Raw genomic sequence first — 18008 nt, forward strand, 5'->3', positions numbered from 1 at the left:
ACTCATGCCATTCTTTCTGTTGCTAGTTTATAGACTGTCTCTTTATTCCTAGGTTTCTGAAATTTTATGCCCTTTCCACTCCTAATCTGACTTTCCTAACTTCCAGCTTAAGCCTATATCTTGTATTCAGGACTTCTGCTGAGAGTTTTGGGGCTTGTGCCCAGTAGAGGGACCATGTGGGGAATGGATTCTAGGTTGCCTTCTGCTCATGGAGTCAGTACCTTGGCATAGAGTTGCTTCTGCTCAGAGGAAGGGGAACTTTCCTCAAAACTACCCCAGGTTACTATACATCTAGTGTCATTTCCTCTATAAGCATGAACTTTCTCTTCCTTAGGATAAACCTGCTTGTCTACAGGATATGATCTCATCCCCTTTGACCTTCTCTTTTCTCACCTAATATTTCCACAGTCCTGTAGTCTCTTGACGAACTTGGTTTCAACCAATTTTCTCAACAGTCCACTGATGCTCAATCCCCAAGGTCTTGCTCATGAAAGAGATGATAAATCCACAATTGAAGGCAAACACAGGGCTTCTGGTTTGAGAATTTGAGTTTCATTTTCATTTTTAACTTTTCTACCTGTGAGAATTATAGCCCTATACTTTGCTTTACCATCTACTATCTCCCAAAGGCAATATTATCTTTTTCTAGAAGAAAACAGAATCTAAATCCATATGAAGCAAAGAGTCCTGTCCTTCTTAGCAAATCTCAGGACCTGCTCTTAAGAGACAATAGATCTACATCATTTGTTGGAGCGTTTGATATTTTTGTGGTTCATTCAGAGACAAAACTCTTCTCTGTTTGAAACCCTGGAAATGGCTTTGTCCCAAATTAAATTATTCTGATTCAGAAATGCCCTTGGACAGCAGTTTGAGGTTTTGCAACCCCTCCTCTGCCACTCACACATATGCACACATTAAGGCAAATGGAGTGTTACAGAGTGTGATCACATGTTTAACTAAATGTAAACTTCATCATTTATTAGCTCGTAGAAAAGTTCACCATTTCCTCATCCATGAAATGAGAATAACAATACTTACCTATTTATAGGGATTAGTGATAATCTATGTAAAATGTGCCCAGTATGTAGAATACACTGACTAATTGATAAATATTATTATCAACACTAGTAGAATTCTATGTGGTCAAGTGTCTTTTGACAGGATGATGTAATGCCAGGGAATAGATTGTTTAAACGTCAATTTAGATTTTTAAAAATTTACATTTTTGGCCAGGCACAGTGGCTAACGTCTATAATCACAGCACTTTGGGAGGCTGACGTGGGCGGATCACCTGAGGTCAGGAGTTTGAGACCAGCCTGGCCAACATGGTGAAATCCCATCTCTACAAAAAAAAAGGCAAAAAATTAGCCAGGCATGGTAGTTCGTGCCTGTAGTCCCAGCTACTCCAGAGGCTGAGGCAAGAGAATCACTTGAACCCGGGAGGCGGAGGTTGCAGTGAGCCGAGATTACACCACTGCATTCCAGCCTGGGCAATAAATAGTGTGAGACTGTCTCATACAAAAAACAAACAATCTACATTTTTTTCTTTTTTTTTTTTGTCTCTAGAAAGCAGTTTGAGAAAAAGTTTGTGGATGGTCACAGTATCTGGCACTTAAAAGAAATTTGATCAATGGTGTAACCACTACTCCACTCTTCCCTCTAGGGATCTTTACACTACACTGACTATGGGACTAATAACTATCCTTGAATGATATTGGGTATTAGTGAATAGTCTTTATGACTTAAAATTTGCATAAGTTCTGGGAGGAGCAAAATCATTGGCCTTTACATCTTGGTTTGAATATCAATTTGACTCTTGTTCCACAGCAGGATTTGAAGAAATAGGACATTGAACAGGTATGTTTCAAGGAAGGGAAAAGAAGGGTGTGAGGCATGAGGAGGTGTGAGGAATGCTTAAAGTACCTGGGAGGAACATGAGGGTATTGCTTGTTTAGGATGTTAGGGTGAAAGAAAAGAAGGAACAATAAAAATACTCTTTCTAATTTTATAAATACTGACTTAGATGATCTCAAATATTAATATATCTGGTTTGGCTAAAAATCCAAGAACTTTTTTAAAGGAAGAAATTGCATAATTACTGCTATCCCCTCTGCTGGCCAAAGAAAGTTACTAGCAGAGTTTTCTATAATACATATTTAAAAATAAATAGGTTGTCTCTGTTTAACTCTACAGTCGTGAGTCTACCTGACCTGACAATTTGTTGATGTTTAAAAACTAACTCCTACCCCTTTCAGCAGTTAACCAATTTCTGTTTATTAACCACTCAGTCTTGTTTTCACTCTTATTCTAAAAAGTAACCTACTTTTTAAGTTGACAATGTTTAAATCTGTAAAGGAAGACCAGGAGGGCTGCAACCATCTAATCTATTTGTTCTTTTGTTAATAGGTCGCCAAAGAGATGAGGATATTCAACCACTGTTAATTAGACCAGTTTGTAATTTATTTTGCTTTTGGTCTAAGAAATGCAAAACACTATGCTGGTGCGGAGTTCAGCATGACAGTGGGACAGAGCAGGTGAGCTGATGTTTGAGCTTCTAAAAATGTGTATGGACTCAAAGGGATTCCTGGTTTTGTCCCTTTAAACTGGCCACAAAGATGCACTGGAAAGGGAAGGCAGTGAATGTGAGAACTTGAAAGAATTTGAGTTTCAACTTCAGAGTTACCTCAGCTAATCAGCTTTTAAGCACATAAATATGTTGATAGGTAAAAGTGCCTTGGAGCTGAATTACTGGCATTGCAGGTGGTCAGTTTTCAAAGTTTGTTTTAACCCCTGTGAAGGTGAATTCTAGGAAAATATAAAAGTGAATAATAGAAAAGGAACAAATTGAAGGCACATTCTCCTATAATAGTTCAAAGCATGGACTTTAGCCTCAGACAGTCGTGGGATTAATCCTGGTTCCATGTCCTACATTCCTTGGGTAAATTATTTAACTCCTCAACTCCAGTTTTTCTGATCTGAAAACTGGGTGGGTAAGGGGAAGATTACACAGAGCAACATGGACACAAGCATTTCCAGTTCCATGGGATATAAATGTAAAGCAAGGTCATGGTGGGAACGTACAGGCAAAGATGCAGCAAGATGCACCTAACTCTCTAACTCCCCAGCTCTCTTTATTCTGGGAGAAAGAAGTACTTTAGGTCAGGCAGTACTAGAGACACTCTCCAAGTACTATTAAGGTTTCATCAGCCAAAGACCACCAGAAAGAGCCTGTAGTTAGACAAAATTGGACTTACTGACTTGTTGTAGCAAGTTGGGGTACTTCAGAGGAATCGGGGAATGCCACCCTCAACAAGGGGGAGGAAGAACATGTCTTTTGTAAGGTTTGGGTTCCCACTGAAGGATTCTTAAAGGGGTCTATGGGAAGCAGAAAATGACCACAAAGTTATGTGGGGGCAGCATTGGTAAGAGTGCAATGGTCACTCAAAGGGTTGTTATGGCATTTGATGACTGCCAGAACTTGGGAGCAGCTGACCTTATCAGTGTCTGTCTTCCCAGCTTGATTAAGGGCAGAAGTGGTTTTTTTGTTGTTGTATTTTTCTTTTTAGTTTAAACTTATATTGACTTTTAGTCCCAGACATTTTATTCTTTTACGATTTTAGGAGAGGGAAGCCTAACCCATATCACAGCAAATATTTCTGAGTTGTCCATTGCTCTCCTCTCCAGAAAACAGCAGAATAGAATGTATATCACCTAAAGCTGAGTTTATTACTTATGGCAGGAGACAAGAGCACCATGTTTACAGAGAGGCTCAGAACACGGAAGTTAGGTGCAGACATTTATAGAATTCTGAGCTTAAGTGACTTAAGGTAGATCTTTCAATTCAGGGTTCTTATTGGAACTGGGAAAAACTGTGATATGAGAATTTAAAATTGGAAAACATAGCCAGGTGAGGGTCCTAAAGTCAGTTTTGATAATTGAATAGTGGCTTGATAAGCAAGGAGTTTGCTTCATTGAACAATCCATACTTTTGAGAAAAGGGCTGTTTACCCAGATGAGCAATTTATTTTGCTGAGAAGGCAGCTGGTTAAGCAGCCTATTGTTTGTATAAATGAATTTTGAGGAAGTTCTAGAAGCAACAGATCAGGTTATTTATTGGTTTGCAGACTCCGGAAGATAGAATTTCCTGGAATAAATAATAAACTTAATAATGCAGGCAGCCAGCTTCTGTTCTCAAGGCTAAGTTGAAAGGGAGGGGACACTCCTTGTGTCACTATTGGGCTCCTTTGCCAAAAAATAATGTTTAGCAGCATCCAGGGGAGTTTGTATATAGGTGTCCCTGTTATTATCAGCACACTCTCCTATTCCCAGGTAGGAAGGGGGCCATCCACATATGAGATACAGATATGTTTCTCCTTATAAGGTAATACTACTACCTCACAGGATTGCTGGGTTAAGTGAGAGTTGTATACATTTCTTCATGCAACACAAGACATACTGTAAATTCTCAATAAATTATTCTTTTTGCTGTTATTATCATTAGAAATAGTACCTTACATGGATTATCAAAGTTATCAATTAGAAAATGTCTTAGGTCAGAGTTGTTTATGCTTCTTTTGTACATATATATAATTTTTTGAAGCCAAGGCCTAAACAAGATTCTCTCAAGTTAATTTGGAGTACATCAAGGCTATCTTGCTAATATGTGCCTTTCTATTTCCCTCAGGAAAACCTTGAGAATGGCAGTGCCTGGAAACAAGGGGCTGAATCTGTCTTACAGAACGGACTCAGGAGAGAAAGCCTGGTACATGTTCCAGGCTATGATCCCAAGGACAAAAGCTACAACAATATGGCATTTGAGATTACCCATTTCTAAGGCAATACCTGTATGAATGCACACACACACTCATGCACAATACACACACACACACACACACACACAAAAAAAAACTCCACATACTTCTTGCCTATTTGTTAGTAGTTATGTATAGTTGCCATTGCTAGAAGACAGGGATGTCTGGTGCCTATTTCTACTTATTTATAACTACATGCAAAATGACTGTTTCTCAGGATATTCTTTGAAAGACTCCAAGTTTCACAGAGAAAAACCAGCCTGCTCCAAATGTCCTTGACTACTTCCTTCTTGAATAAATTAGGACTGGATTTCATTACCATTCAAGAAATCAAAGTCTTTTTGCTTGGTGTCATATTAAACTTCAGGTTATTCGTTTTAGTAGCTTTTTAATCATCAAAATATTTTGGAGTTTAGAGGCAGAACAGGAAACAGGAATATGCATATTTAATGCTTTTCTGCCACATGGGATAAAACAGAGGAATGACATCCACCCCCGACCTCATACCTGACATACATGTAGACATATTTTATGCCACCCATCTCCCATCCTGTAGCTACAATTGGCATAGAACTACTATTAACATCCCTTCACCACCACTATTAGGTCCTCTTCCAGTCATTCCAGTCATTAGCTGTCCTGACTAAACATTAAAAAAAAATTCAGCGAAATACAGAAGAAGATGGTATGTCTGGCTAGTGGGAGCAATTGTAACTAAAAATTTCGCTCCTTTTGTGCTGTCCATGCAGTATTTCTTCTTCCTTTCTATCACTTTACAATGAAAAATTGCCTCAGAGCTCAATAAGAAGTCTGGAGCCTTTTTCCAGGGCTAAGTAAAGAGAAAAGGAATGTCCTATAGAAGGCTGTTAGGGTAGAATTTGGTAAAAGAACGTTGCAAATAGTGTAACAGACCATAGGAGATTTCACCAGCAATAGGGATCTTCTTTGGACAAAATACATTGTCCACAAGACTTGTACTCTGCTCATTCAACTCATGTGAGCAAGCTCAACTCACTCCACCAGGGTTAGGTAACAGAAGTGGAGAACTTCATAGTTCGTGTCTAGAAAATAATGTTTAAAGTTCTGGAGAATGAGGGCATTGCCGATTAAAAGGCGAGCTGACAAATGAAGGAGCAGTGAAAGATTTTGGAGCAAGTAAAGAAGTGAAATTCTGAAAAGGTAAAAGAAAGAACCAGTATGTCACAGGGGACAAGTGAGAGGACAGATAATAAGAAACAAAGTTGTATCTGAGAGTCATATATTAGGACAGGTGTCAGGTATTTATTTTGGTGGCCAGATAAGAGCAAAAGGCCTACAAACAGTGTGTTAGCAAAGTAAGAAGAAATGGTCCAAATAGGCAAGGATAAGGAACTCCAAAGGTTGTCTTTAAATATTTCTCAAAAGAGAAAGCCTTGAAAGAAGCATACAATAGAGAAAAAATAAATTACCAATATTTATTTTTAGAAAAGATAGAAAGAGACAAATCAGTGGAGGAATTAAAACAGACAAACTGGAGTTTATAAAACAGAGCCCAATCCTTGCCTTCTCTCCCTCTACTCAAATAGAAAAGGAGAATGGAGAAAGAGAAAGAAGGTATTAGGCTACAGTTTATAAGAGAGATGAGAAAAAAATACATTTGGGAATAGAGGGAAAGGATCAAAAGGGGGCACATTTGGAGAAACATCTGAAAATGAGAAGGAGCAGAATTTTTGGAAACATTTTTTAAAGTCTGGCAATGCTAATTAAGCTGTTGATCTAAGGATTTGCAAACTGAGAGGTGCAATTATTTTCCAAATGATTTGTGACACTCTTATTAATTAGAATATACTAGTTAGCTTTATTAATATCTTAGGGAAGGAAGAGAGAAAGAAAGAGGGAGAGAGAGAGAAAGAAAGAGGAAGAGAGAGACAGAAAGAATAAAGAGAAAAAAACCAGCAATTCTGAGGATAAGAATAAATTAATGGTAGGTATTATATATGCATGAACACATATATACATGTGTACACATATACATGTAAATACGATTTGGAATACATCAGGATTGTGAACTTCCACTTGGGATAGCATAAAAGCAAAATATACCATACAATTTTTCATTTTACTCACAAATTTTACTCACAAATTCTTCTAAAGACATTTCACTAGGTCAGTACATTTCTGAGAAAGTTTTAAAAATGTTTCTTCTGTTACAGTCCCTAATTATCTTACCTGGAGTGTTATCAAAATGTCATACAACTGGAAAATGCAATTATTGTTATAAAAATATCTCTGCCTTCTCTTGTGTAATGAAATTTATGGCTTTAGAAGATGACATTTCAAGAGATTTTAGAGGTCAATGTAGAGACTCCCCCCATTCTTCTTAATTGAACAAACATGCATAAATCTAGGGTTTCAGGTAGAGAGCAGATGGGAATCTGCAGGAAACTGTCTTCCATAGTGTATGAAAACCGTGTTTGTTGTGTGGTGAAGCACAGAAGTGCACAGTCAATAGATTCAGCTAGTGAGTCCCAGCACTCCTCTCAGGCCCTCCCTAGGATTAGCAGCCCAGAGTCCAGCCAAGGCCACTGGTGCAATACAAAGACAGTTCAGTGACAAGTTCCATCCATACCATGGAAGAGGGTTAAACTTGTGGCTGTTTTTGCCACAGCATGACCAGAGACATTCTCAATAAATGGCACTAGGAATGATGAGTTTTAGAGGGGCCTAAAATGTTCCAAACTTGATACTCACCACTGTACCTTTAAAGCACAACCACAGATACTGGTAAAAATGGAACAGAATTACCTCAGTGTCTCTTTAACTCATTCTGAATGAATTCATTTTGATGACAGAGATTTTTTTGTCACCATTTGGAATAAGAACTACAACAACTTATGATTGAGGTGAGCAACTGCAGTCAAATGGCTTAGGTTCAAACACAAGTTCTGACACAAATCTAGGTAATTTTGGGCAATAGTTTTAAAATCTTAGTTTATTAACCAATTAATAGGTGTCAAAATTATCCCTACTTAATAGAATTATTCTGAAGATTTATATAAGTAAATCATATAAACTGCTTAGCACAATGTGACTGGCCCACAAGGAACATTTAATACTTGGTCTGCAATATATGAAGAAAATGGTGCACATGTTAACTTAAATTGTTTCATTATTTCTCTGCAGGATTTTTAAGATGCGGGATCAGAATATATGTTACTATTTTGAGAATTAGAAATAATAAGGAAAACAGAATGTATACATTAAAAGTCATGCCATAAATTTCCAAAGAGTAGTTTTTTTAAATGCCAGAGTTTAAATAAAATATTATCTTCCAGAGAGTAACTTTTCTAAAGGTCCTAAATTCTGAAAAGAGAGAAAACTACTGTTATAAACAAGTTTATTACTAAAAGATGCAATATTCATTACTATGACTTATTATTATTTTGTACATGTAAACCTTGATAAGTAAACAGCATCTCAACCCAAGTTTATTACTCAACGCACAGTTCAAAGCAACTATGACTCTCAAAATAGCAATAGAAGGTGGGGAGGGTCTTTTCCCTTTGTTTATATAGTATTTACTAAAAATAAACTTTACTATTTTGTGACTTTATAGGGTTACACCATTTCATTCGAAAGAGAAACAAAAAGTAAACCATCGGCCATGTGGCTTTCAAACAGTATTTCAAAGAGAATATTACTGAAATATTTTTGTGCTGTTACAGTCTTAATCAAACATTATTACAAAGATCAGATATGGAAAAAATAGGAGTCTCCCTTTAATTGTTCCCTTTGAAATAAATTGTTTTAAAATATTACAGAAGTTATAGCTGTATTTATATGCACATTTGTATATTTACAAGTCTTATGTACTTAATCTCAATATTGCAAATTAGCTAGGTTTACTATAGAGTTAACTGCTTTTATCTAGCACTTATAATCTTGTAGTATAACCTATTTTCAAATAACTAAAATTTAATTGATACCATCAATGGTACACATGAAAATGATACAAATTTATAAACTAATAAAATGTAACTCGTCATTGATAGTAAATCAACTAATGGGTAGATTTTATTGGTAATTCTTGGAAACAGGTAATACCATTGTTTCCTCTCCCACCCCAATCTCCTGAGTAAATCAATGTAGATTTGCAAACACCCATGGTTTCAAATATTAGCCATCTTCAGAAGACAAAGAGTTAAGCTCATAAGTATTTAACTTCGTAATCACAACATGACCCTTTCTTGAAGTGTCAGGCTGTCATCATAAATTAGAAAAATAATCTTACCCTGTGGAGCAAGATGTTCATTGATAATGATATTTCAGTACATCGGTAGGACATTTAATGTGATATTTTTGTATTTCCAAAATCTTTTGCAGCTTTTTAATTTCAGACTCCTAGAACACATCTAAATCTAATGTTGTTTATACAACTAGTTAAGATTAGGAAAAATGCCTATAAATAAGTACAGGTATATAATTTATATATAATTATTGAAAATTTTTTAAAATTAAGTTCCAATATAAGTGCATTGAAATTATCAATGTGAATATTTTCTACAGGGTTAGGAATGGAATGGAAGATAATCACCTATTCTAAAATTCTGTGTTAAAACCTTATAGATTAAGGCAGGTCTACCAGGTGACCAAGTAAGCATATGCCAAAATAAGGTTTTTCATATCATATAACATGACTTCCTTTTTGATGTTTTGGATAATGCCTGTAATATTTAGTTCACCCATGGGTTATGACACATACACACACAGAAATAAACATCAAGAGGGTCTGTAACTTAATAAAGTAGGTTACTATAAATCAAGAAAAGCAATGAATAATGGTGATATCATTTGTGGACCTTATCCTCAGGAATTTCCAGAAATGATTCACCTGTGTCCTAAGTTGCAAAAGCAAGTGTGTGCACAGGTGTTCAGAACACCTCATTCCTATTACAGGATCTGCTTTTGACACATTTAAAAGGCTAAGAGTAGTTTCATGTAATTCTTTATTTAATGTCTTAATTTAACTGCCATATAAAAAAAAGTGAGCAACCGTCAAATCACTTATTTGCAGTACAGTATAATATAAGCAGGCTGAATTTGTGGATAACATTATTGACTGATTTGGAATACACTTCATAAAGGTTTATATACCTTTATGCTAACTACTTTTAAGAATGCTAATAGGTCACCTTCTTAAAAATTGATTCAGTCTATCTCAACAGAGCAAAGCTTCCTTAAATTGGCTTTAGAATTCAAGAATTTGGAAGGAACATTTAATGATAACAATACACAGCATATTTTATTTTTATGATTTGCAGGGTAACTGCAGTGAGTAAAAGGCGCAATAAAACCAATATTTATAATCATCTGAATAAATATATGGTTGCAACATAATTTCTCCTGCTGAGAATAAAAATGGTTGGAGAAATCCACTTTTGTCTCCTCTGGCCATCCCCAAATTCCTTTTTCAATTATAGAATTCCAATAGCTCTTTCCTACTTGAAAAATACAATATAGAGGCCAATGGACATATATATTAGGAAGATAAAATTGTATATCTTTTTAAGTGTATTTTCATCTTCAACACTGAAAATAGTCTGTTTATTCTTTGGTTAGAGTTGTCACCAAAATCTAAGCTTATTAGACTTAGCTTCATAAATCATAACATAGTTAAGAAAAAAAAACCTTCATTTCTTCTGAGTGTTAACAGATGAACTACACTGTCGTTTGTTATTCAGCCAGAAAGAAGGCAGGGTGTGTGCACAGCAGATACTGAAGTAGGATCTGTAAAGTAGACATTTTTGCATGGGTAGAAAACACTCTAAATTGCCTTTATCATCTTCAAAACATTGCTTCCACAATTATCTTGGCCATCCGGTTTTTCTGCCACTCAGTCTCTCTTTTCTCACCAGACAGAGAAAAATACACTTGGTAAAGATCAGTGGAAAAATCTGTTCATATTACTTGTTGTAAAGATACTTAATTTTGCCTGAAGAGTTTACTGGTAGGGTTGAATTTCATGTATCAACATGCAATTCAAAATGATTGTAATGGTACTGAGGCAGTTTGAGTAGCACATGGGGCTAGCCACCTACATGGCAATTATTTTTTGAGCAGTATCTAAATAGATCTCATAAAGTTTTGTTTTTCAACGCATAATATAAGAAGTGTTACTTTCTGAAAAACAAAGAGGGCAGAGACATTGCTTTTACCACATAGAGGGAATTAAGATGGAAAAAAAAAAAAACACTCTGAGGAAGTCAATGCAGGTCTATACCAGAAAATCTCATTTCTTTCCTTCTTAGGGAAAAATGTAAAGCACAGCCCACATAACTGACAGTCTAGTGTAATCAAGACTTCCACTTTGGGCTGGCTGCATGTGAACGAGGCTTTTTCTAGAGAGAATTTTGCAGAAGCACACACTGATACAGTCATAAAGCAGTAAAATTGGACTTACTTTTAGGTTTCTGTTTGAGGGTAGACTTTGATAGTACCAGATATTGGAACTGGTCCCAAATATGAAACTTTTTTCTACCAACTGTTTGTTTCATTTTACTTTCCTAAAAAAGATATCTTAATGTGGACATGGCTAGGATGCAGTGAGGGTAACATTTGTGTTCTCTAGAAAACAAAAAAAGCCATCAAATGTGATCATGGGTGTGTTTTTTTCAAATGAAGCCAGATGGCAAATTCAACTGAAGATAACTTATCACCATTACAAAGGTATCAATCCTAGCTAGCAGAAGCCTGGGCTGATCAATGATTCAAGCTAAAGACCAATTAATATCTCCTTTGGACTATGTATTGTTGTCATATTTCATTTGGAATAGAAATGCCTGTAGGGAAATGTTTGGCTTTTCATCAGAAGCTGGGTTGTTCAGGCCACTCCTGAAAGGTTCTCTCTGAGCCACTAAGAATACTAGGAATGAGGTTAAGATGTTAACTGATTCCTGGATAAAACCTAGAACTATACCCAGAGTCCATTTTAATACTGTGATTTTTGGGGGAAATGGAGTGAAAATATCTGGTCACCATAGCAGGACTGAGTTGGGCGTATTTCAAAGACAGTAACTGCTCACTGATTCTTATACAAAGGATGGCAAGATGCAAGTGTGTGTATGCACACCCACACACAACACACACCCTAGGCTTATATTAACTTGCCCCCAGTTGACAGGCTAGTCAATCAAGCCATATCAGTTAAGCAACTCTGCAGGCCACCTGGATTTTCCATTTTGACTATCATTTAAAAAAAAATGGGCAAATTGGTAGCCTCTTTTTGACAGTTGGCTATGGTGCTCCTGCATGTCCTCCCTCCTTAGCATGCACTATATCTGTGCTAAAATTCCTGTCCTAAAGAGATTTTGATGGTGATTGATGGAGCCAGCATAAATGTGAAAAAGAGAAAGGGCTTATGTGTGATGACAGTATTGTTAACCCTCACAAGAACTAATCAAGCTTCTTCTCTTATCTGTGTCTAGTACAAAGCATTAGAGAGGTGTGATTCCCCAACAGCACTTTATAATGTGCAAACGCCTTGAAGAAAATAATGATCTTATCAGAAGAGAGTCAAACCTTTTTAAGAGTATGGTAATGGCCTTCAAGAATAAGAAGCTAGCCTTGCAGAGTTAAAGAATGAACAGCACCCCCTCCCCATACAAAACAAATTTCAATTTAATATTTAAAAAGCAAGCAGAATTAAACTTAACATGCAAATTATAGGCAAAATTCCATATCAAATAATAATTTATTGAGTGAAAAAGTTTTCTATTCATTCCATCATACAATAGATTGTGCTAAGAATCATTTTGGAAGAATGTGCAGCATTCAGAAGTTGTATTTCATCATGCAGTCACTCAGCAGCGTTTTATCTAAAAGTACGTGCACAGACTCAGACAATTACAAACTATTTCAGCCATGATCTACGGTGATTTTCCACACATTGTACAGTGAAAGCTCTTCAGCTTGGAACAATTTGTCAAGGCAGACTGCATGCACATATATATTAGTTATTTGCTTGAAAAGACAAGTTAGAATATGAAAATATATAAGCAGCATTCATGTAATACAGAATTCCTGAGAATAGTGTGTGCTATAAATCTTTGAGAAGTAATTTGTATTCATATAAAAACCATGATATAAAACATTTCTCTCAACTCAAACAGAGTGATCTAAAACTAACACACTGCAAGGGGCTGTCAGTATTTACTGTCAACAATGATGAAGGCATAACTAGATTCTATTGCACTGTTTCACAAAATAAACATTTCAGACAATTTTTTCTTTCTGTTTTTCACATCTGTTTCAAAAGTATCAGAGAAGGCATTTTATAAATCAATGTATTACAATTTTTAAATTAAAATATTTTTCTCTTTTCATATTTTTCTTTCTAGTTGATCAATATGGTTTTAAACCCTAATGGGACTATATAAAAACACGGAAAGGAAATACTTCTTAAGGATAGAGCTATCATTATTCTTTATACTACCGTCAGACAAATGTCACCGTTCTGTGGCCCTAATTTGGAAAAGATGTTGGTTGATGTTATTATTAGGTAGAGAGAGTATTTATACTCAGGCAGGTGTATACATGTATCTAACAAAGAAAAAGAAATGCAGATGCTATAAAAATGGAGGAGTGTAAAAAAATCTCCCTTGTACTTAGTGGAATTAGTTGCTACGATTGCTACAAATAGGGAGGGGGAGCATGAGAACCTCTCTGGAATCTGAATGGAAGAGTCTCACATAACAAGGGCACGTGAGGGAAGTTCAGAGTCTGAGGCCCTTTCCTTTGCTCAGAATCAGAGGACAAGGAGGAAAGTGAATATGCTTGACAAAAACAATGAAACAGCTATCATCTATCCGCTTTTCTTCTGGAGAGAAAGAAGGAAAAGCTAACAAAACATTTTCAGTGTTAATATTTAGAAAATAGTTTCCTAGTAAGAGAAACATAATCTTACTAGAGAAATACTAGCATATATACGTAGTAGCTTTATTTCCATTGTGTTTGATCTGGTCTTTTATATGTTAGAAATAATGGTGCTTTGCTTGATTGGACAAATAATAACAATCATAGTAACCATAAATATGTATGTGTGCATATGTGTGATTTCCTTGTTTTGCAAAGAAACACCTTAATTTCTACCATACATTTACTTCAGCTCTTCTCTTTCTTCCTTTCCAACCTCCATAGCTTATGCCTCCTCTGAACTTTCTTGAGTGCCCCATCACTCCTGCCTCATCTGTCTGTGGAACAGACATACTCATAGATACAGAGTTGACGTTGAAATAGAAATTCCACAACAAAGCAAAATTATGTCTTTTGTGATTAATTTGACTTTGTTTCTAGAGAGTTGTTAAAAATAAACCAATCAAAACTATCAAAGAAATAATAACATAAAACTCCCTTCAGTGATGAAAAAAGAAACTAAAACACAAATGTTTTTTCTTTTTTTTAGCAAATAATATAGATTTATATTCATGCATTATTTTCATTAGTTCATGAGTAAGAGTGCACATTGTTGAAAAAGCGTAAGTGTTGCAGAGCATCTGGCCTCAGTTTTCCTGAATAAACATATTACAATAGCAAAAACTGGTGTCAGAGCTGCATAAACCACAACATATACTATGTACTGTCAAGGTGCAAAGAGACAAGGAAAACCAACGTATTTACAGCATTTCAAGTTAATATTCCGTAAGAGTTGTAATAAATCATAGAGAAAAAAATTAAATATACTATAAAACAGCCTTCCACAATAAAGTATGGATTAGTTGTGTTCTAAACTATATAAGAATAGCCATTCATAGTTTGTAAGTATGTGGCTTTATTGGCATTTAGTACAAAAAATTGCAGTGCAACTGGCTCTGCCAGGGATAAAAGAAACTTGAAGTAGCCAATGTAATGGAATATTATTTCAATGAATGCTGTTCTTTTTGGAATCTTAGATTTTTGGTTTGACTACTAAAGGTGATGTGGAACTCTTCAACTGCATAGTCAATGTAAAGCAGCATAAATCCCCTTTGGCACAGATCCATAATCTCAGCAAGAGACAAGGGCAATTCCTACCAACCTGTAAACTGAAGGGATGTAGAGTTCTGGCAGCCAAGGCAAGAATTTGTTTAAGTCATTTCTTATAAGTATCTGAACTCAACCATACTTTCCAAAGTCAAATTAGTATGTGAGTGAAGACTGCATGATATTTTAAGCCATGCCTGGCTTGTGAACATTTACATGGAAATCTGTCTTTCAAAACCTCACCACCCTCTTTCCCATTACACTGCAGTTGATGGAAGGCAGAGGTCTCCAAGCGTACATCTCCCTGAGACTGGTTCTGAGAATTACATCCTGGCTTCCTGCAATGTCAATCTAACCATTTTTAAGGTCGTCAAGTCATTGTTTTCTTCCCTACAAGCCTGGATATTTCAAATCCCAGAGATGGCTGTGATACATTTCCAAGTAGCATATTATACATGTGGTTTGCCAAGTATGCCTTCCTCCTAGATTTCACCTAGCATTCAAAGCTGCCATCATTTCTTCCCATTAATGTTATCACCCCTACTGGGTAACAGGTGTCAACTAAGGCCATTCATGGTGAACAGGCTGACCACTTTTTCTCCGTTGTTGTTGCAAATGTTCCAGTTCAGCCTCATACATCATTTCTTGAACTAAGTACTTCTCTCGTCGTATTCGGTCATGTAGACCCTTTGGTACATCTGGAATCAGGTATGCGATGAATGACTTAATCCCAAAAACAAGGTGCTGCAAATTTAAATGTGAAAAGTACAGTTTTCAAAGATTCTGAAATGCTAATGATAAAACAGTACAACAATGAGCAATGTTGCATTTGCCTTGAATCAATCATCAGAACTTAGTATGTACCATCTAGAATATTAATATTTTCAAAAATTATATTGAAAACACTACTGTTGCTTTCTTCCTTAAGACAAAACAAAGAATTATTTCCTCTTTTTGCTGCAACATGTTGATATCACTTTATAAGCACCGAGTAAATCTTAAATTCACTCCTATAAAATCTTTACATATTATGAAATATTGTGACATGAATTGTTACACACAGATGAGAAAGATCATATCCAGGGAGAACCCATGTCCAATAGATCATAACACATATCATGTAAACCACATAGAATGCAGTCTGCCTGTTATGCTAGCATTAGACTCAAACTCAAAAAATGCATTTTTCATGTCTATTAAGTTCATATATCATCATAGCTGCTTTAAATATTTTACCTTTATTACATAATTATTGTATGATAAAAAACAAATTACTTTTATTTTATTATTACTTCTTTGAGACAGCATCTCATTCTTTTGCTCAGATTGGAGTGCAGTGGCTTATACACAGCTGACTGCAGCCTCCATCTCCTGGGTTTAAGCAATCCTCCTGCCTCAGACTCCCAAGTAGCTGGGAGTACAGTTGCCTGCCACTACACCTGGATAATTTTTTTAAAAAATTTTGTAGATACGAGGTCTCACCATGTTGCCTAGACTGGACTCGAGCTCCTGGGCTCAAGTTATCCTCCCACCTAGGCCTCCCAAAGTGCTGGGATTACAGGCGGGAGCCACTACACCTGGCCGATATTTTGAAAAATGAACTGACAAAAGTAATGCATTAAAAAAAAAGCAGGAATAAAACTCAAAGGCAGTATGTCTGTGGTTAGAAGTATACATGTTGAATGAGGCTGCTTGAATCTGAATCCTACGCTTATTAGGTGTTTATCCTCAGGCAAATCACCTATATTCTGTGTCATATCCCTAAAATGATGATAATAGTAGTACCTCTTAAAGGTTGGCATAAGTATTAAATGAATATTTATACACATACACACACATATACACATACACAATATACATATACGTGTGTGTGTATGCGTGGGTGTGTATATATATATATGTGTGTGTGTGTATGGCTCAAGGATTGCTTGTCATAGTGCGAGCCCTGCTTAAATATTACCTCCTGTTATTATAAACGCATCCTGTTTTTCCTATGAAGAAGAGTAGATCTTTCAATTTCTCAGAAAGGAAAAAACATGATACTAATAGAGTTAGCATAATCTGTGGAAAATAATACATTCCTAATGGATTCTTAGTAGATAATAGTCTATGAAGAATTCAAGGTAGTTTAACTGGGCTTATTATATGTGTCCCAAGAGACTGCACTGCAGAGTAGATTATAGTAAGGCAGGTCATATTTTTCCATATAAAAGCAAATAATCAGAAGTTTCTTTCTTGATAAAATATTTGATATTCACAGAAATATCCAGGAATGTGCCTCAAGGGTATAGGAATAAAATTCAAAACATTTGCTATAATTAAATTAGTAGCGATATGCTTCAAGTCCCTGAGCAAAAAATTTAGTATAGCTTTTTTTTTTTTTTTTTTTTGATGGAGTTTCACTCTTGTTGCCTAGGCTACAGTGCAATGGCATGATCTCGGCTCACCACAACCTCCGCCTCCTGGGTTCAAGTGATTCTCCTGCCTCAACCTCCTGAGTAGCTGCGATTACAGGTATGCGCCACTACACCTGGCTAATTTTGTATTTTTAGTAGAGATGGGGTTTCTCCATGTTGGTCAGGCTGCTCTCGAACTCCTGACCTCAGGTGATCCGCCTGCCGGGGCCTCCCAAAGTTCTGGGATTACAGGCGTGAGCCACCACACCTGGCCAAGTTAGTATAATTTTAATAACACTGACTATTAGAACTTAATGCAGAATTATTTTATAATTAAAAAGTTTATTCAACTCATTCTAAATGGCACTCTAAGGGGAAAATATTTAATAGAATAAAAGATATTCTCTTCAATAAATGGTGGAGGGAAAATTGGATATCTACGTGCACGAGAATGAAACTAGACCCCTATCTCTTACCAAATCCAGAAATAAAATCAAAATGGATTAAAGACAAGTGTAAGTCCTGAAACTATGAAACCACTAGAAGAAAAACACTGGGGAAATGCTTTAGGACATAGACCTGGGCAGAGATTTTTTTGGAGTAAGACCTCAAAAGCATGGGCAATAAAAACAAAAATAGACAAATGGGATCACATCAAGCTAAAAAGTTCCTGCATGGCAAATAAAAAAAATCTACAGAGTGAATAGACAACTGATAGAATGGGGAAAATATTTCCAAACTATCCACCTGACAAAGGATTAATACATTTGATGAAATATCATAGAGAAGACAGAAAAAATGTTCT

The 18008-nt window shown here is 36.0% G+C and overlaps 2 protein-coding genes across 3 annotated transcripts in view; one reads left to right on the forward strand and one right to left on the reverse strand.

The window, feature by feature from the left end:
- Positions 1-8533, forward strand: part of SLC5A12 (solute carrier family 5 member 12) — a 56660-nt gene extending 48127 nt beyond the window's left edge. For both annotated transcript variants that reach the window (XM_054440832.2, XM_054440831.2), the window contains exons 14-15: positions 2407-2534; positions 4685-8533. In XM_054440832.2, the coding sequence (XP_054296807.1) occupies positions 2407-2534; positions 4685-4834 (278 nt within the window). In that variant the 3' untranslated portion in view covers positions 4835-8533. The remainder of the gene's footprint in view (positions 1-2406; positions 2535-4684) is intronic.
- Positions 8534-12523: 3990 nt separating this feature from the next.
- The window catches only part of ANO3 (anoctamin 3), a 327529-nt gene continuing 322044 nt past the window's right edge, over positions 12524-18008 (reverse strand). The window contains exon 27 of the mRNA XM_054440329.2: positions 12524-15551. Within this exon, the coding sequence (XP_054296304.1) occupies positions 15369-15551 (183 nt within the window). The 3' untranslated portion in view covers positions 12524-15368. The remainder of the gene's footprint in view (positions 15552-18008) is intronic.

This window comes from Pongo pygmaeus, chromosome 9, assembly GCF_028885625.2.
Source record: "Pongo pygmaeus isolate AG05252 chromosome 9, NHGRI_mPonPyg2-v2.0_pri, whole genome shotgun sequence".
In the NCBI taxonomy this organism is placed as follows: Eukaryota; Metazoa; Chordata; class Mammalia; order Primates; family Hominidae; genus Pongo; species Pongo pygmaeus.